This window comes from Pleurodeles waltl, chromosome 1_2 (genome assembly GCF_031143425.1).
Source record: "Pleurodeles waltl isolate 20211129_DDA chromosome 1_2, aPleWal1.hap1.20221129, whole genome shotgun sequence".
Classification (NCBI taxonomy): Eukaryota; Metazoa; Chordata; class Amphibia; order Caudata; family Salamandridae; genus Pleurodeles; species Pleurodeles waltl.
Window position 1 is genome coordinate 76961745 of NC_090437.1, and position 20831 is coordinate 76982575.

At 48.1% G+C, this 20831-nt stretch overlaps 1 protein-coding gene across 3 annotated transcripts in view; it reads left to right on the forward strand.

The window, feature by feature from the left end:
• The window catches only part of TMOD1 (tropomodulin 1), a 476820-nt gene that overhangs the window by 321658 nt on the left and 134331 nt on the right, over positions 1-20831 (forward strand). For all 3 annotated transcript variants that reach the window (XM_069236536.1, XM_069236542.1, XM_069236532.1), the window contains exon 4: positions 15330-15449. In XM_069236536.1, the coding sequence (XP_069092637.1) occupies positions 15330-15449 (120 nt within the window). The remainder of the gene's footprint in view (positions 1-15329; positions 15450-20831) is intronic.

Genomic DNA, 20831 nt, shown 5'->3' on the forward strand with positions numbered 1-20831 from the left:
GAGGAAAAGCTTCTTAGGGACACTGGGGTGGGAAGAGGGTAAAGGTTTGGGAGTGGAGGAAGAGGGAGTGGTTTTAGGAGGTGTCTGTCTGCTGTGTTTGGGTGCAGGTGCATGGGCTGGAAGCTGTTGTGAGGTGGATGGCTGTTGGGTGTCTGGGTGCTTGCGTTTGTGTACTTTGGGAGGAGGGGGCACAGACACAGTGGGAGAGGACACAGGGGACGTGTGAATAGATGTGGGGGTGGTGACTGCCAGTGAGGGGCGTGTAGTGATAGGCATGATGGTGATGGAGGCAGTGGGTGTGGATGTAGTGCATGCAGGTGTGAGTGGAGACGCTACTGGGAGGGAGGTGGACGACAAGGAGGAGGGGGGCACCATGGAGGCCCTGGATGTTGTTATGGCAGCATCTGGATGGTGTTTATGTGAGTGCCTGTGGGATGATGTGTGGTGCTTGTATTTGCCTGAGCCACTCCTGTGTATTTTCTTGGGTGTATGCTGGTCTGAATGTGTGCTTGGGATAGGTTGGGGTTCAGGGGAATGGGACTGGGAGTGGGCAGACGAAGTTGGAGTGGGGAGGCTAGAGACAGGAACAATGGCTGCCATCAGGGAGGAGGCCAGAGCCTGGAATGATATCTGTTGGGCTGCCATGCCAGAGTGAATGCCCTCCAGGAATGCATTTGTATGTTGCAAATGCCCTACCAGGCCCTGGATGGCATTCACTATGGTTAACTGCCCAACAGAGATGGATCGCAAAAGGTTAATAGCCTCCTCACTCAGGGCATCAGGGCTAACTAGGGCAGGGCCTAAGGTGCCTGGGGCGAAGGAGATGCCCACCCTCCTGGGTGAGCGGGCACGGGAAACTCGCCGAGGGGCTGCTGGGAGGGCGGTGCTGGTACGGGGTGGCGGCTGTACCTGTAGTTGGGGTGGCCACAGAACTGTCCGCCACCACTAGGGAGCTTCTATCGGAGGAGGTATCACTTTCAGAACTGTCCCCTCCTGTCTCTGCCGTGGTGCTCCCCTCACCCTCCATCCCACTGGTGCCCTCACAGTCGGTGGATTCTGCCTCCTGGACCCTGTGGGATGCAGCTCCCTCTGTCACCGGTGCCTCTGCTCCTCCCCCAGATGATGCTAATGCACAGAAGGACAGGATGACAAAACTAAAAGGGGGGGAAGAGACAGAGGATACACTTGGTCAATGGCAGCAACAACACCACTGTTGGTGTACACAACACACAGGGAACAGCCCTACGCACTAGGCAGTGCACTACCAGTCACAATGCTAGTCACCAGGCCACGGAAAGTAATACCTAACGCTAGTTGCAGCATACCTGAGACCCACAGAGCCCTGCCCAGTAGTGGATGCCCACTAGTTTTTTTGGAGGTGGAGTCCCTCAGCCTCTGCCCAACATGGAACCTACCCTGCAATGTCCAGCCTGGCCTAGGGGCACCAACAGGCACACATCCCCCACCCAGAGACCACCCCACCACACACAAGTATTATATTGGGAACTGTACTCACCCCCTTGTGGCTGCTGTTATGTCCCCAAGCGCCCATCCAGCTCGAGATAGACCACCATCAGTATGCAGAACATCAGGGGGGTCAGGGTTCGATGGGCACCCCTTACTCTTTGGGAGGCCATCCCCAGCTGGGCCTCCACAGTCTTCCGTGCCCAGCGTCTCAGGTCCTCCCATCGTTTGCGACAGTGGGTGTTCCACCTGCTGTAGACCCCAAGGGTCCACACCTCCTTTGCGATGGCATGCCATATACCCTTTTTCCGTCCTGGGCGCTGACCTGCAGAGAAATAAACATAGAAAAAGGTATCAGTCATATCGTCCGGCCTGTTACACTCATGGCCCACCATATCCCTCCCTTCCCTGCACGCACATACATTGCCCACCATACATGCAACATGCTGCCCAGGACCCCTCAGCCACCCTCCCCTTACACGAGGCCCTCACATATAGCACTTCATGCATTCATGCACCATGCATCGTGCTCACAGTGTACTCACCTGTTGGTCTGGAGGCCAACACAGCATTCGGTACTGGGGTAGGACCCAATTCACTAGTCTCTCCAACTCCGCAGCGGTGAGGGCATGGGCCCTTTCCCCAGTGACATGAGCCATGGTCAGTTCCAGACACAGGTCACAGCAGCATTTGTAGTGTAGGTCCTCTCCTGTTGAAGGTCAGGTAGCAAGTGAGTGAAGAGATAGAAAATGGCGGTCACGTCCGCGGCGGTGCTTACCGTCACCGCCGGCGTACATCACCAATAGCTACTGTAACCCATAGGGCCCAATGTTAACCAATGAGGAGTTGCACAGCGGTACTCGACCGCCTCCCGCAATGGCGCACAACATCAGCGGCTTTACCTCATTTCCACCTGTCCATCCACACAGGACAGGCGGCCGCCATTTTGGGGGGGGGGGCAGGCCATGGCACCTAACTGCGTCACAGCACACATAGGCACATTTTGGGGCTAAACATCCACATACTGTTTCTGTGACGACATGCAATGCACTGTACATTTAGGAAATGTTGAAAACTGATCAGATGCTCATCGTTTTGGTCCCTAGATTACAACCACTGAGGATGAATAGGAGATAGAGACATCCCCCCATGTGCAGGCCCCTGGTGGACTTGGCAACAATGGAGGACAGGCATATTATCCTCACCTACAGACTTGATAGGGCCACAATCCAAGAGCTGTATGCCCAATTGGAGCCAGAGCTGATCTCAGCTATCCATCACCCCACTGGGATCCCCCCTCTTGTGCAAGTCCTATCTGTGCTCCATTTCTTCGCAACTGGCTCCTTCCAAGTGACAGTGGGCTTGGCAGCAGGAATGTCACAGCCAATGTTCTCAAACGTGCTGACCAGAGTGTTGTCTGCCCTGAGGAAACACATGCGCAGCTACAACGTTTTCCCCCAGGTGGAGGATTTGGCCACAGTGAAAGCTGACTTCTATGCAATGGGACATATCCCCAACATTATTGGGGCAATCGATGGTACACATATTGCCTTTGTCCCCCCCCCCAGAGAAATGAATAGGTGCTCTGAAATCGAAAGAGCTTTCACTCTATGAATGTGCAGATAGTGTGCCTGGCGGACCAGTACATCTCCCATGTGAATGCAATGTATCCTGGGTCTGTGCATGATGCCTTTATCCTGAGGAATAGCAGCATCCCATATGTGAAGGCTCAACTCGAGAGGCACTGGGTGTGGCTAATAGGTGAGCCCATGATCCCCACCCAGTGGATGTTGGTATATGGGTGTGGGGTTGGCCCTAAGGGTTAGTGTCTGACTAACTGGTATCCCTCGGTATTTGCAGGTGACTCTGGTTACCCCAACCTCTCATGGCTACTGACCCCTGTGAGGAATCCCAGGACAAGGGCAGAGGAACGTTACAATGAGGCACATGGGCGAACAAGAAGAATTATAGAACAAACCTTTGGCCTCCTGAAGGCCAGGTTTCGGTGCCTCCATATGACAGGTGGATCCCTATTTTACTCACCAACGAAGGTGTGCCAGATCATCGTGGCCTGCTGTATGCTTCACAACTTAGCTTTGCCACTTACTGTACCCTTTGACATGTCTATTCACAGATATCTGTGCCCCACTCTGGCTCCTGGTGTTTTGACTGCAGCAAACTACAGGTCATACCTAAGTATACATGACTGCACAGTTGAATTGCAATGTCTACAGATTGTGAAAAGAATACATAGTTCAATCACTTGACAGACTCAATACTTGTATTTTTCACAAGGATGTTTATTCATGGGCTAATAAGTGGATGGGGTATTGCTATAGGCGGGGATGGTGGAGGAGAGTCCAGGATAGAGTCCAGTCTGTTTGTATCACAGCGGGCATAGGAAGAGGAGCAATGGCAGTTCAAGGTGGACAGGGTGACAGAGTGGGACACAAGGGTGACAATCAGGAGAGTCTTATTTCTTGGCGGGGGTCTTGGCAATGTTCTCTGGCTTCTGCCTGGATCGAAGGGACCATTTGCGTGGTGGTTCTCCTTCTGCAGGGGGGGTGCTGGTGGCCTGTTGTTCCTGTGGCGGGGCTTCCTGTCCACTAGCGTCAGCGGAGTTGGAGGGCTGTTCATCGGTGTGGCTAGTGTCAGGGGCCCGTTGGTGCACCACTGCCTCCCTCATGGTGTTGGCCATATCTGCCAGCACCCCTGCAATGGTGACTAGGGTGGTGTGGATGTCGCTCAGGTCCTCCCTGATCCCTAGGTATTGTCCTTCCTGCAGCCGCTGGGTCTCCTGCAACTTGGCCAGTATCTGGCCCATCGTCTTCTGGGAAAGGTGGTATGCTCCCAGGATGTTGCTGAGTGCCTCGTGGAGAGTTGGTTCCCTGGGCGTGTCCTCCCCCTGTCGCACAGCAGTCCTCCCAGTTTCCCTGTTGTCCTGTGCCTCTGTCGCCTGAACCGTGTGTCCACTGCCACTGACTCCAGGTCACTGATCATCCTGTGTTTATGGGGTGAACTGGGGTCCCTGTAGTGGGGGACACACTGCTGATTGACGTGTCCTGGGGACAGAGGTATGGGCCCGCTGTGTGGGTGCTGTGGTGGTGTTTCCTGAGGGGGGAGGCTCTGCGGTGGTATGGGACTGTGCCTGGGTAACCGACTGTCCGGAGGTCCCAGATGGGCCAGGTTGGTCATCCTGATCCCAGGAGCAGAGCTGCTGGCATCACTGTGGGCCTCTTCTGGGGGGGCCTGGATGTTTCTGGCACCTCTGCTCCGGTGACGTTGGGTGTGGGACCTGTGGGGATGTAAATTCATTATTATTGTTTCTGCGTGTGACATCTTTTGCATAGGTGTGTTGGTCTCTATGGTTGTGAGTGCCCTGTCAGCTTTGCCTTATGTGAGTAGTTATTTTGTGGGCTAGGTGATTCTCTCTAGTGTGTATGCTGTGGTGATGGGTGTCCATGCAGGGCTGTGAGTGGTGTCCATGCATTGTTGTTGAATGCAGTGCTGGGTACTGGGATAGGTGGGTTGTGATGGTGGGGTGTATGTGAGGTGGTGGGGTGATGGGGGTGAGGGTAGGGGTGGGGGTATGTGATGGCATGCAGGTAGGGGGGTGAAAGTAGTAAAGATTTGACTTACCAGAGTCCAGTCCTCCTGCTACTCCTACCAGGCCCTCAGGATGCAGCGTTGCCAAGACTTGCTCCTCCCATGCTGTTAGTTGTGGGGGAGGAGGTGGGGGTCCACCGCCAGTCCTCTGTACTGCTATCTGGTGTCTTGCTATGACAGAACGCACTTTCCCCCGTAGGTCGTTCCACCTCTTCCTGATGTCATCCCTTGTTCTTGGGTGCTGTCCCATGGCGTTGACCCTGTCCACGATTCTCCACCATAGCTCCATCTTCCTAGCGATGGATGTCTGCTGCACCTGTGATCCGAATAACTGTGGCTCTACCCAGATGATTTCCTCCACCATGACCCTTAGCTCCTCCTCTGAGAACCTGGGGTGTCTTTGTGGTGCCATGGGTGTAGTGTGAGTGGTGTGTGTGAGGGTGTGTGGGGCGATGTGTTGGGGTGTGTGCTGTGAGGTTCATGGATGGTGTATGAGTGATGGTGTTCTGTGGCTCTGGTTGTGTGGTTGCTCTTGCTATATCTCTCTCTAATGGCTATTTGTATTAAGCACAAAGGGATGTGGGTAATGTGTGTGTGTGTGTTTTATAGTGTTGTGGGTGTGGTGTGTGTATGGATGTCAGGTGTGTAGTTTGAATTGACCAATGTAGTGTTGTTTTGTTAGGTTATGTGTATTTTGAGCACGGCAGTATGTACCGCCAATGCTTTACCGCGGTTGAATGTCCGCCGCGGTGATTTGTGGGTCATAATGCTGTGGGCGTAGCTCTGTTGGCGTAACAGTGTGGGTTTTGGTACCGCCAGTTTATCACTGACCTTTGGGCTGGCAGACTTTTTTTTTTTGTAAAGATTTTTTTTATTGCTTTATAATTGCATGAAACGCATACAAAAACAAAATAACTTCCCATCTTTTTGTAACTCCCCCTCCCCCTCCCTTTCCCCTTTCGCACTTCCCATCAATTATACAGAGGTATTTGTTCGGTTCACAAATGAATCACTTATTTGGTCTCTTGTACGATCTCCAACAGGAATGTCTTGATCAACTATACATGATCTGATTCTGGTAAATCTGCCTCTGCATCAGAGTTAGAAGTGTCAGGTGTTCTAAAATTGTCCAGTATCATGTTCCAGTGCTGAGCATTGTCTCTGGTTCCTAGGCCCTTGAGTGTTTCCCTTAGTAATACTGTCCCTTCAGTTTCCGCCCACTTGATTAATGCATTTCTCCAACGATTTATCTGTGGTCCCTTCGGATCTTTCCAGTGTGAAGTTATTTCACTCCTTGCAAGTATCAAAGCCAGGTCTATGAATCTGTTTGTGATTTTATGCTTGCTGGGACGAGGGAAATCTCCCAAAACCGCCACCATGGCTGATCGGGATAATGTTCTGCCCGTGCAAGTGGAGAGTGCTTCAAATATCCCCATCCAGTAGTCCCCGATTAGTGGGCAACTCCAGAGCATGTGCAGCAACCCTGCTGCTAGTTCTGCACATCGGGGACAGCTGGCATTTTCTACACCATAAATCTTTGATATCATATAGGGGGTTAAGTAAGCTCTATGATAAACATATATGTTTATTAATTTAAACCTGGCATTTCTGGAAACTGTATATATGTGTGTGGTTATTCTGGTCCACTGTGTGTCATCTATTGTAACATCCAGTTCCCCCTGCCATTTGGTCTTAAGTTTGTTTAAGGGAAGACATATGCTGGTTAGTAGAGATGTATATATCCCTGATATCAACTTCCCTTGGTCTCCTATAGTGCATATTTGGTCACAGGTGTTATGTCTGGGGGGCTCTTCTAGTCCTGTACCCCATTGTCTACGAAAAGTCCTAGCAATTGCGTTAAAAGTTAGGAACAGCCCTGGTGGTATCTGGAACCTTTCCTGCAGTTCTGCATAAGTGCATAGTTTCCCGTTATTATATAGAGCCCCTATGGTGTAGATCTGAAGTGCCATGAATTGGGTGATACCCATTATTACATGATTTCCTGTGACGGTTCCTATACAGATCAGGGGGGCCTCTGGTGAGTACGGTGTTCTGGTGTGTGTTCGTTTTAGGTATTGTTCCCAGCAGTGACGTGATGCTTCCCATTCTATCAGAAGTGTTTTATTCTGTTTCTTGGGGTTTAGTAGAATGCCCAGAATTCTATCACGGGGGCAGTGGAGAGGGGTTCTCAGTGCTTCCCCCACTGGGGGTGCTCTGATGAATCGCGCCAGCCATTGGAGTTGGCTCGCCCAATAGTATAATTCAAAGTCAGGAACAGCCAAACCACCCTCTGCTGTTGTTCTCTGGAGGGTGCGTAATGCTATCCTTTGTCTGTTGGTTCCCCATATAAATCCTGTAATCAAGGACGAAATTGTTTTAAATACCACCCTCGGTATAATGAGTGGGATGGTTGCAAAATAATATAACATTCTAGGTAATACTATCATCTTAATCAGTGCAACTCTCCCAGTAACCGCTAGCGGGAGTGTCTGCCAGAATATCATGCTGTTTTTGATACTCCTAATCGTGCTCTGAATGTTCCCTTCTAGTAAATCCTCAGCGGAGTGATAGATATTGACCCCTAAATATTTGAATGTGGACGGGGACCACGGAAGACCCCGATTGTCCATTGGTTCTTCGATACCCCTAGCAGCTGAAAAAATGGACGACTTCCCCCAGTTTATCCGGAGTCCAGATGCAGCTCCAAAGTTGTCTAACATTGTCATTGCTCCTGATAGATCGGTCTCTGCGTTCCGGAGGAAGAGTAACATGTCATCCGCATAGATAGCAATATGATGCGTCCAAGCATTGATTGTAATGCCTTCGTAGAACCTCTGAGACCTAGCTGATTGGGCGAGAGGTTCAACTGCCAATGCAAAAAGCAAAGGTGAAAGCGGGCATCCCTGTCTTGTACCCCTACCTATGGCAAAGGAAGGGGATATTGTACGGCCAGTGCGTAATCTCGCTGTGGGGTTTGTGTAGAGAAGCCTTGTCTATTTGACAAACCCTTCTCCTAGTCCTAGCTGCAGCATCACTCGTTCTAGGTAGTCCCATCGTAGGCTATCAAAAGCCTTCTCGACATCTATTGAGATGATTACTGCTCTATTTGCGTCAAAGGGTAGGGCATGAAGGAGTGAGATCAATCGACGGATATTTTGGGCAGTGCTTCTCTTAGGGATGAATCCCGATTAGTCCTGATGGATTAATGAGGACATATATGGTAGAAGTCTATTAGCTAGTACCCTGCTTAGTATTTTATAATCTAAGTTCATCATTGATAGTGGGCGGTATGATCGAACTTCTGTGGGGGGTTTGGTAGGTTTCAGAAGGGGAATCATTATTGCCTCTGTAGTGGAAGGAGGCAAGCTGTTGTTATTCCATGCCTCTGCATAAAAGATGCTGAGCTGGGAGGTTAATGAGTCCTGATATGTAAGGTAGAACTCCAGAGGGAGACCTTGCCCCTTGTCATACTCTGGATTGCAGTCTTTATTTCTGTAAGTGATATGGGAGTCGCCAGGGCTATTCTATCTTTCCCTTTCAATGCCGGGAGGTTGAGGTTCCCCAGATCTTGTAATTCAGCGTCGCTGAGTACTTCGGAGGGAGGCGCATACAGCTCTGAGTAATATTTAAGAAAGGTGGTATTGATCTCCTTCTGTCCATATACTTTTATACCCGGGGTGGTCTCTAACTCCACCACTATGGTTTGAAGTTGGGGCGGTTTGGCCAGCCATGCCAGTAGGGCGCCTGCTCTGTCGCCCTCTGTATGTTGCTTCTGCAAGAATTGTTTGTAATCGAAACATGACAATCTAGTGTTAGTTTCTATTATTCTAGCCCTTGTCTCTTCTAGTTGTGTTGAGAGGCCGGGTTGTGATGGGTGCTTACGTTCGAGTTCCCTAAGGGAGTTCTCGAGATCGGTTAGTTCTGTCTCTAGCACCTTCCGTACTCCCACAGTAGTACTAATACAATATCCCCTGATCACTGTTTTAAAGGATTCCCATTCAACAGATCTGGATGAGGCAATTCCAGCATTGTTCTCGAAGAATTCCGTAATCTGCGTGCCCAGTTGGGTTCTAAAAGCTTCGTCTTCAAGTGACTCTGCTCTTAGGTGCCAAGTGGGAATCAAAGGTCTTTCGCCGCACCAGGCCAAAGAGATCAATAAGGGATTATGATCTGAGATGGTGCGGCCAAGATACTTGGCCTTCGCCACCACAGATTGCACCTCTGGAGATGCCAAAACGGTGTCCAGTCGTACATGCAGGTCGTGAACTGCTGAATAGAAAGAGTATTCTCTATTGGGGGGATTAAGTTTGCGCCAACAATCCGTTAATTGCCAGTGTTTTTGCCACTGCTGGAAGTGCAGTGCTGTTTTTATGAGTTACGGATTGTGACAATGGTGGGTGCGATCTATCCATTGCGGTATCCACTACACAATTAAAGTCTCCTCCTATTAATGTAGTGCTAGTGAGAAGTGTGCTCATGATCAGTGATAATCTGTCTAGGAATTTTCCCTGTTCGTGATTTGGGGCGTATAGTCCCGCAAGAGTTACCTCTCTCCCGTCCAATCTACCAGATATCACTACGTATCTCCCCTCAGTGTCGATCAAGGTATGAAGAACCTGTAATGGAACGCCTGGTCTGATCCATATCAACACTCCCCTCGCAAATGCTGAGTGGTTAGTGGTGAATATTTGTCCCCTCAAGCGCTTTTTCAAGGCCTTGATCTCCTGCTCCAACAAGTGAGTTTCTTGTAAGATAGCTATGTGCACTTCCCTTCGTTTAAGAAAGCTGTGAACCTTGTACCTCTTGGACATGTTATTTAGGCCCCTGACATTCCATGTGATTATCTTGTATTCTGTGGTCATAGTTTAGGGAGGGGTGTGGAGGCGGTCCGTTAACACCGCTCTATTACTACTACTGGACAAACCTATTGAGTTTCGTAATCTAAGGTGTGAACCGTTTGGGCTGCGAGATAGATGTGCCTGATAAACCCTGAAGACAACACAACCAAAATCAAACCCCCTTTGTAACTCCCTCTCCCCAGGACCGGTATCTACAACTCTCCCCGTCCAAACCATTACAACTATTGTAATCCTAATTATCAACCTATTGGAGGGAGGCGTGCCAGAGACCAAGAGGCAGCGTCCCGGACTCTCCCCCATGCCCGATTATGTGTAATGTGCCGGTTAAGAAATGACATCTAGGTTCCTATAGCTCTATATTTATGGTTGGGTCCTATCAATGTCCCTAAACAGATTGAGGTTCCCCCACAATTGTCCGCTCACTTGCCAACTTGTTCTTTTAGCGAGGTCAGATAATCTTGTCCGCCGTTCCTGGGGTGATCAAAGGCAAGCCGACGAGAGTGTCCTGGGAGGATATTGAGGACTGTTCGCAGTTTGAGTCAACGTCTGATGTAGCATCTGGGGTCCGGCGTGTGTGGAAGTCTCCCCCGCTTAATGCTGCTGCTGTTTCCACCGCATCACGCATCTCCTGTTGTGATTGACGTTTCGATGGAGCCACTTCTGTGGTCTTTTTCCGGGATCTGCTACGTTTCTTCTTAGCTGCGGAGGCCTCCGCCCCCTCCGGAACCCCCACCAATCTGATGTTGTTCCGTCGGGCTCGGTTTTCTGCATCCTCCGCCCTTGCCTCCAATGTTTTCACTCGGGTGGTCAGGTCTTTAATTTCTGAGGATGAGCCTTTGTGCCCCGCTAACACTCCTGTCAACGTGGTCTTGTGCAAACCCACGTTTCCTTTAATTTACGGTGGTCGTCTCGCAAAAGGGAAAGATCTGTGGTGAGGTTATCGATTTTACGCTCAAGCGCTTCCCGGGAATCTTTAATGGCCAGCAGCACAGTGTCCAGAGTTGTTTCTTGTTGTTCGTGCCCCGTTTGCGATTCTCTGGTGGGCTTTGGGGGTGGATTCTCAGTGTGCGAGGAGTCCCCCGCTGGTGATTTGTCTTGTTTTTTTGGTTTTACCATTGTAACAGGTCTCAGACACTTCTCTTCACTTTTTGAGATCTTAGGTTGCTATTATGGCAGTATCTAAGCTTTGGGCCTAGATTGTGGCCCGAGGGCGCTGCCCTACACTGTATTCACTGATGTTCTGTACTGTTGCTCTCGTCGTTAGTGGCAAAAGTGTCTGAGTCCTTTGCGCTCTTCAATGGATCGAGGGCCGCAGCTGTAGCTGGTTTCCTGCTCCGTCGCGGCCGCCATTTTATGTCGCGGCAGCCGTAAACTTGTCGGGGGGAGTTTTTTTGGGTGATCTCTGCCCCAAAGTGGAGCGCTGCGGTTCCTACTTGTGCTGTATATTCTCCGATCGCTTCTCTACAATTTTTAAGAACTCCGGTCGTTATTATGGCAGGATTTAAGCTTCGGGCCTGGATTGTGGCCTGAGGGCACCACCTTACCCGCATTCGCTGATGTTCCGCTTCGTGATGTTGTTCTCGCCGTTGGTGGTGAAGGTGTCTGAGCCCCATGTGTTCCTCGATGGATGGCGTGAGGGTCCCCACCTCCACGAGACCCTCGTGTCCTCACAACCGAGGGCCGCGGCCGCAGCGAGCTCTCTGTTCTGTCGTGTCTGCCATTTTGGGTTGCGGCAGCCGCGAAGTTTTCGGGGGGAGCTTTCCGGGTGATCTCTGCTCCAGGGTGGGGCGCTGCGGTTCCTACTTGTGCTGTATATCCTCCGATCGCTTCTTTTCAATCCCCAAGACCTCCGGTCGTCACTATGGCAGGATTTAAACTTCGGCCTGGATTGTGGCCCAAAGGCCCCACGCTATGCCGCTTTCGCTGATGTTCCGCTTCATACTGTTGCTCTCGCCGTTTGTGGCGAAGGTGTCTGAGCCCCTCGTACCCTCCAACGAATGATGTGGGGGCCCTCACCTCCACGGGACCTTCGTATCTTCTCAGCCGCGGGCTGCAGCTGCAGCGGGTTCACTGCTCTGTCGCGGCCGCCATTTTAGGTCACGGCAGCCGCTGAGTTGTCGGGGGTAGTTTTCTTGGTAAACTCTGCCCCAAAATGTATCGCCTCGGTCTCTACTCGTGCTGTATATTCTCCGATCACTTCTCTTCAACTTTTAAGACCTCCGGTCGTTATTATGGCAGGATTTAAGCTTCGGGCCTGGATTGTGGTCCGAGAGCGCCGCACTACGCGTGCAGTTCCATTGGTCCCAGGCCACGCCCCTTGGGCTGGCGGACTTGTGTGTGTGTCTGTATAGTGACGGATTGCTATGTGTGGGTCATAATATGGGTAGCGGTTTACCGCCGTGGTCGCGGTATGTTGGCGGCAGTCGGCATGGGGGTAAGTGGGCCAATGTCATAATGAGGGCCTTAATCTTTAAAAATTCATAGCTCGACTTCTACTTATTGAAGTTTTTTTGTTTTGGTCTTGTTTTACTCAAATGAATATTCTCTATTTTTCCAAATCGTAGTGGAATCTTTTTGTGGTGTTTTGAGCTGAATTACTGTAATTAAAGTGTTGCACAAACTTTCTACACATTGCCTCTCAAGTTAAGCCTGACTGCTGTGCTAAGGTTTCAGAGGGTGAGCACAGGTTAATTTATGGTGTGTATTTCATTTACCCTGACTAAGGCCAATATTTATACTTTTTTAGCGCCGCATTTGCACTGCTTTTTTACGCAAAAGCGGCGCAAATTTACAAAATACAATTGTATTTTGTACGTTTGCGCCGCTTTTGCGTCAAAAGGCGGCGCAAATGCGGCGCTAAAAAAGTATTATTATGGGCCTAAGAGTGTGGTCCTTACTTGGACAGGGTGCATACCTCTGCCAACTAGAGACCCAGGGGCATATTTATACTTGTTTTGCACCAACATTTGCATCATTTTTTTAATGCAAATTTGGTGCAAATCTAACTCCATATTTATACTTTGGCGCCAGACCCATCTAGCACCAAATTTATGGAGTTAAAGTCATTTTTGGACGTGGAAACCTACTTTGCATCAATGAGATGCAAAGTAGGCGTTCCCGTTCAAAAAATGATTCTATGGCCTTAGCCACATATTTATCCCCCATGCTAAAATCGCACACGGGGGAGGAGCGGTCAAATAATGTAGAAAAGCCTGCTTTGCACCATTATTTAACGCCTGGGTCAGGGCTGATGTTAGGGGACCTGTGTGCCTATGTCCATAGTGGAACACCATGGAATGAGCCCACAAGTGCCCTCCCCAGGCCCCAGGGACACCCCCACCCACACCAGAGGGACAGCGGAGGATGGGGCCCCCATCCCAGGTAAGTATATGTAAGTACAGGTAAGTATTTTTTATTTTTCTTAAAGTGCCATTGGGGACCCTGAAGTAGGACCCCCTACATGGCACTGGGTGCAATGGTCATGCCCAGGTGACCCATTGGGGTGGTGGGCCTAACTCCTGTCTTTTCTAAGTCAGGAGTCATGTGGTATGGATGGTTTTGCATCCAAAAATGACATAGATTTATTTTTACGCTAACCTACCCTTTGCACCGGCTTGCACCATTCCATAAATACGGTGCCCGGCGTGTACTCAGAAATGGTGCAAGCCGGTGCTATACTTTTTGGTGCAAAACTGCATTGGTGCAGTTTTGCACCAAAAAGTGTAAATCTGTGCCCCAATTTCTAACAGTATTATATTAATCGACCACGCTCTAAATGTGGACATTAGTGGGTATTTACTACCTTCTCAGCGACAACACCCTTGGCCATCTTCTGAGACACTTTTAGCCCTACAAACATCCTGTAAGGAAAAGCACCAAACTTGCATATTTGTAAGTCAGGTTTCAAATGTCCGAAGATCGTGATTGTGCAAATCACTAATTACCTTTTGAGCCCACGAATGGTACATTTTGAGCCTCTGAGTTCAACGTAGGTGTACCAATTGTGTTGTGTATCGGGTTATGTGTGTGGATGTGTACACGAATGATCTGAAAATATTGAATACAAACCAGACAGTGCTCATACCCTGCGTGTTTCTTTTTTAGTACAATTCCAAGACACTTAGAAACTGTCTTCCATTGAAACATTTATTGCATGTACTTGGCAAGTATGAAAAGTTAAGAAGAGGACTTCCTTCTAAAAATAAGAATTTCGTTGTGGACTGCTAAAGGCCCGCCAGATGGACAGTTGAAACATTGTCTACATACCCCGTTCCAGCGCTGACTAAACTAGGATAATATTTGTTTTTGGTGCAATGCCAAATATAACAACTTTTACTGTGGATTTTTTTTCATGTTTTTTTAAGGGTAGAAGTTAGGAGTTTAAAATGTGTTCCGGTGAAAGTGTTCTGAAGTGGCCTGTCACGCGTTACCTGATGTACGGTTAAACACGTTTAGAAAACTTATTGCAAATTTCTCACTTAGTCTGTGGAATTGTTTCCAAGTTACCAATAGGTTGCAATTGTAATAAGGTATATGTGAGGTAGCATAGCAAAACATTCCAGGAGATTCTAAGCATAACTGTGCAATAATATCTGAGTTGAGGAGCTACAATGTGAGTTTTGGCCTTGTATAAGATTGGCCAGATATGAATCTGAAAAAAAGACTTACTGGCTGTTCAGAATGCCATTGACGCGCACTATTACCGCCTTCTAGACTGTACCACTTAATATCATAGCTCGCCATTGGTGTCTCCACCTGGTAGAACAAAGACCTGTTGCACAGAAAAAAATAGTTTTTTTACACGTCATAGGTTTACCCCTAAGGTTTCCACAGCTACTCATTTTATTTAGGGATCGACAGGAGCCTATTTTGCGTTGTGCCTGGAAGGGTAGGAACACGTATGTTTTATTGGTTTTGCTTAAACTGAAGAATTTTTAGGGAATCGGGTATTTATAAGGTGCAAACGTGTCTTAACTTCTTATTTTTGTCTCCATGTTGAAAATGCTATTTCTATGTCGAGAAATCTCTTGGCTTACACGTACAGGTTATTTGAGGCTATTTCTGAAACGGTTTTACTCTTAACTGTAATATTTTAGTCAAAAAAGCCATTGGCAATGTTAGTTGATAAATACTAAAATCAACACAAATATCTTTTGTGTCTAGTTTATCCCTACCTCATGGGTGTTCATTACCGTGTACATGTAAAATTGCATATTTACACTTTCATGCAAATATTTAGAGAAATGCAGGAGTAGTTGATAAGTGCCATTACCCAAGACTAGCCCAGCCCTTTTCTCTGGAAACTGGTACTTAGTGACTGGTAAGTAGCGGCCTGCATACCAGTCCCCACCAACCAGTAGGAAGTCGTGGCTCATCCTATGCTTTTGATTTTGTTTTCAGGTAAGGCGTGGATCCCCAAACAGCAGCCAGTCGACCCAGTGTTTGAAAATGTGACTCTGGAGCCAGAACTAGAGGAAGCACTGGCCAATGCTTCCGACGCAGAGCTTTGTGACATTGCAGGTAGGATTTGTAACATAATCTTTCCATCATGCTTTTACAACGCTATGCCCACGAAAGCAGATAACCCATGGGTCTTCCAGCGAGCACGCCGATGTCTCCAGTGTGCTTGGATCTGGCTCATTGAGGAACTGCCCTGAAGGCAGAGTGTAGGCTTTTGATTTACTGGTACTGATTGTGGACAACGGCAGCTTTAGGAACATACCAGGTGGGATTAAGTGATCTAATGACCCCTGCATGCGTCCATAACATCCCGTGGCTGAACTTTGTTAAATTATTACTGGGGAGATTAGTTTTACAGAAATTTTTGGATTTTCCAGAAGAAATGGGTTATATCCCCAAAGCAGATCTGAAAGAAATATATTGGGAATATCTGTTGGCTCAAAGTGTAACCAATTGCAGAGGGTCTTTAACCTCTGAAGTTTTTAGATGTAAAACCCGGTACGATTCCTCATCAGAGGAAATTATGGCCCCTCTCGCCCACAAACTGTTTATTCCATTTAGGTACAGAACCCTCCTAACGAAAAGGTTTTGCAGCAAATGGTCAGTGGCTGTGCCTGGGAATTACCTTTGCCTCATTTGTGGAGAGGCATCAGAATCATTCATTCATTTTTTATTCTTCTGTCCAGCATATCATTATTAAAGATCAAAGTGGATCGGACCCCTGTGTAGGAGGTTCAGCACTATTCGACATAAAGAGGCTTTCAGGATTCTTAGGTATACTCGATTGCCAGATTCTTTATGTCAGCTTGGTGCTGACAGTGTAAGTGTATCTTAACAAATGACCAAATTGTATTTTTTTATTCTAAGCACGAAGCTTGTGTGGTTTTAGTTTAGCCTTCTTTCTAATATAATTATAGCTTATTGCTGGTCTCAATTGCCTTAAAATGCACTTTTGTACAGTCTTTGCCATGTATTGAAACAATGTGATTTTTTAAATTGATAACACTAGCTGTACTTTGCTACTTCTGCTCTCGCACAGCATTGCCATGTGTATGCTGCAAGGCAGTCCTGTTTTGAGAACCTATCAGTTCTTTATTAGAAACATCTTAAGCTACTGAGTTATTATTAGGATGGAGGAAATTGCTTTTTTTGTTTTATTATAATGTGATCCCCAAGTTGATAATGGTCTGTATACAGCCATCTGTGCTCTGTATCCAAATTTTAAGAGAATGATCTAACTTTCTGTTTTAATCAAATGATTGTTGTTAAGCATCAAAACCATTGTAACCTAGCCACCCTGGGGAAGTCTCCCACCGTTTCTGGAAATAATATTTATTATTGCGTATACCGAATAAATTGTGGAACTGTTGGTTTGCAAAAATATGTGTTTCTATACTTGTTTTTAACCCTGGCGTCTTTTATGTATAATTTATTTCAGCTGCAAAAACGAAGTACAAATTGATAGTCATTAGAAGTTTCAGTATTGTTGGTTTATCGATGTATGGTTGACTGTCCATGTGTATATTTTTTGTGATGATTTTATGGCTGGTTGTACATTTATGATAATGTTGATCGAAAAAAAGTTATGATGATGATGGTAATACAGAGTACCATGGTATAGAATGAACCTTAATCGCAGCTGCGGCTGGTCCATTGGGGCTGAGGGTCTATGCCCCCTCTTTTTTTGCCCCTCAAGAGGGTCTGTCAGGCTAAGCATAGATCAGCCTGACAGCCACTCCTCACTTTAAAGTCAGGCAGCCAGGAGCTAGACATGTGCTAAATGCTCAGGCTCCTGCTAAAAGAGCTAAACTTTGCTGGGCTGAGGATATCACAGCTCAGTTCATCAAAGGTCCTCAAGGCCCTCCCCCTCGATGATGAGGAGCAGCATCACTCATTGCCTCGAACCTGGGTGCTTCAGGTTTAAACGCTGAAGCACCAAAGGGTCTAGTGTCAATCAGTAACACTTCGTCACGGAGTGGAGTGGGGTCAGCAGTCTCACTGACTCATTCCACTCTGTGCCAAGGTTGGGACTGCTGCCTACCCTCATTGCCTGACCTAAGGTCAGCCTATGAGGGAAGGCAGCAGTCCAAACCCTCCTGGGAGCTCCGAGGCAGCGCTGCAGGTACGTGTGTGTGTTTTTTTATTAATGTTTGGTGCGTGCATGTATGTTTGAGTATTTGGCAATGAGTGTTGTGAATGGATGCATGTGTGAATGAATGGGTGTGAGTGGGCGTGTATGTGTACGTGTGTGACCTGTCCTCCCACGTCCCTCTAAAAATTACCGCCCGCCACGGCTTAATCTACTGCTTATTGTCACTACATGTTTTTGCAAAAGAAGGATTCTGTTTGCCAAAAGGCGTTTTCATTTTGAAATGTCAGCAGAAAGCTGTTCTCTGTTAAAGCATTGGAACAGAAGACTGGCACACATAGTTAGGTTTAGGATGACAGTCCAGTGATGTAACAAACTGAAAGAGGTCCCCTTGCAAAGTACCTGTTAGGGCCTCTTCCCCCTGGACGCAGTCAGCAGCCTGCCGCCTGCGTACGTTGCACTGTGCTGAGGTGGCCCACTGGAGCTGGGCTCTCCTCCCACCACCACACTTAAGGGGTTGCGGGGACCTTTGTTACGCCTTGTGACAGTCATCTTTAACCCCTTGAACACCAAGGACGAAATGGTTGCGTCCGGTGACGCAGCGCTGAGGCGCCACTGATGTAACCATTACGTCCTGGGACAGGCCCATGTGGGAGAGCACTAGCGCTCTACCCAGGGGCTTAGGGCAGGGATGGAAGGGGAATCGCTTCTCCTTCCACCTCGACCCCCCCCACCCTTCCCCCAGTGACGTCTGATGACGTCAGCACGCAATCATGCACTGACCTCATCAGAGGCCGCCGCCATCACGCTGGAAGCTAAAATGAAAGCACTTCTCTTCCGATCGGGGTGGTGGGGGATGGCAGAGAGACATGAAAGGAAAGGAAAGGCCTTTCCTTCCATTTCTTTCTGTGCATTTCTGCAGCCCGATCGTAAAGCGATCAGGCTGCAGAAATGCCCACTAGACACCAGGGAGTTTTTTTATTTTTGCAATAAACAATAAAGGGGAACAACCCCTTGGACAAGAGTCGCTTCCCTGGGGGGCATGTTTTTATTAGGCATTTTCTGCCTCCCCTGGGGGCAGATCGGCCTATTTTAATTAGGTTGATCTGCCCCCGGGGGGGGGGGGGCAGAAGCCACTAAACACAAGGGATGGTTTTTTTAATGTGTTTGTTACAGGGGGGAGTGACCCCTTAGGCAAGCGTCCCCTCCTGGGGGGGGCAAATTGTTTTTAGGCCGTTTCTGCCCTCCTATTTTTATTAGGAGGGAAGAAACCACTAGACACCAGGGATTTTTTTTCATGACAATTTCACAAAAGGGGAACGACCCCTTAGGCAAAGGTCACTCCCCTAGGGGCCAAATTTATTTTAGGCCATTTCTGCCTCCCTTGGGGGCAGATCAGCCTATTTTAATTAGGCCAATCTTCCCTTAAGGGGGGCAGAAACCACTAGACACCAGGGATATTTTAATTTTAATTTTTTACAGATGGGGAGCGACCCCTTAGGCAAGGGTCGCTCCCCTGGGGGGCAATTGTATTTTAGGCCATTTCTGCCCACCTTGGGGGCAGATCAGCCTATTTTTCTTAGGCCAATCTGCCCCAAAGGGGGGGCAAAACCACTAGGCACCAGGGATTTTTTATTTTTTTTACAGATTGAGAGTGACCGCTTAGGCAAGGGTCGCTCCCCTCGTGAGCAAATTTATTTTAGGCCATTTCTGCCCCCCTTGGGGGCAGATTGGCCGATTTCTATTAGGACAATCTGCACCCAGCGGGGGCGGAAACGACCTAGGCACCAGGGATTGGTGTGTATGTGTGTTTTGTTTGGAGGGGCAGCACCTTGTGCAAGGGTCGCTCCCCATGGGGTCACATTACTGTTGACCATTTCTGCCCCCCTTGGGGGCAGATCAGCCTATTTTTGTAAGGTCCATTTGCCCCCAAGGGGGGCAGAAAGCCCACCAGAAACAGGGAATGTGTTGTTTAAAAAAACAGAGGTTGGTGTTATGGGCGTACCCCCATCCCAAATAAATGGGGACAAAGTTGTTCTGCCCAGCAGTGGGCAGATGGGGCAATTACCCCCGATCCACTCCCCAAGTGGAGGGCAGAAAGCCTACTAGATGCCAGGGATTTAAAAAAAAAATAGTGGGGTGGTGGCTACAAACCAGTATGGGTGTCAGGAAAACTATTGCCAGTGTTAAATAAGCTTTTCCATCAGCAAAAACAATTCCCCTTTTGCTTGTACTCACGTTGGTCGCAGCGGCATCCTCACTCCAGGTGGCTCATGTGGAGGCTGTTCTTAGAACTAGCTTCTTCAGGTTTAACTGCCATTCAAGATGGTGGCCGCAAATCTTTGTGAGGTCAGGGCTCTAGTGTTTCTACCTTAGTCTTGTGCTGACGCTTCCCTCCAGCTGTTTCTCTCTGGGAGCTGCGCACTTTAACTGTCATTCTGAGAAGAATGAGCATTGTTCCTGGAGTGCTTCATTTTGTAGAGAATTCTTCCCGTTTTGAGTAATTAATTAGTTTTCTTGTTACGGTGTGCACACCAGCTACTTTTTCCCTTCTGTAGAAGCTGAATTTATTTCTTCTTCCAATAACTGGCTGTTGGCTTTCTGAGGAGAATTCGTTTCGGCTTAACAGAACTTCAAGCAACTGCAGTAAGGAATCCTTTTGAATGATTTCCAGACTTGCCAATATATATATATGTACATATATATTCAAAAACTCTTCGCTTTGCAGACTTGCCCGTCTTAGAGACAAATCTCAGTGCTCAGACTAATTTCTAGAGACTGTGATTGAGAAAACTGAACCTTGAGAAGGAGTTTTCGTTTCCTGTAAAATACATTAGTAGATTGTATATTTGTGAACCTTTGAACTGTTCTCCAGAGAACCTTGGATACCTCTGACTCCTGGAGAAAAGAAGATATTAAGTTAACATTGTTCTCTTAGAGAGAGGCTAGTCTCTCCAAAGATCCAGGTTAGAAGAACAATAGAATTGGGTGAATGTGAATGGCTGAACAGTTGAATGCGCAGTAGGAATGTACTTATCTATGCTCTTATCACCCGACTGCAGGTCCTTCCTTTAAAGAAATCCCAATAACAAGAAAGGTGCAGGTTACAGAAGCACACACTGAATATCCTATCTTCAAGTGGGAAACACAGACTGGAACTCCATCTGGAGGCGGTCTCTCTTTTTCTATTCCCATTCCCCTTTCCCCCTAGCGGATGCAGGGCTCAGATAATCAGTAAAGTCTGAGCATGCATCTGTTGGAGGGAGTTTGGTAAAAGGCATCTGCTCCTGTGGAAGTTTGATTTAATGGGTAATCCCATGACAATGGGCATGGTTATGCCCCCACCCCAACTG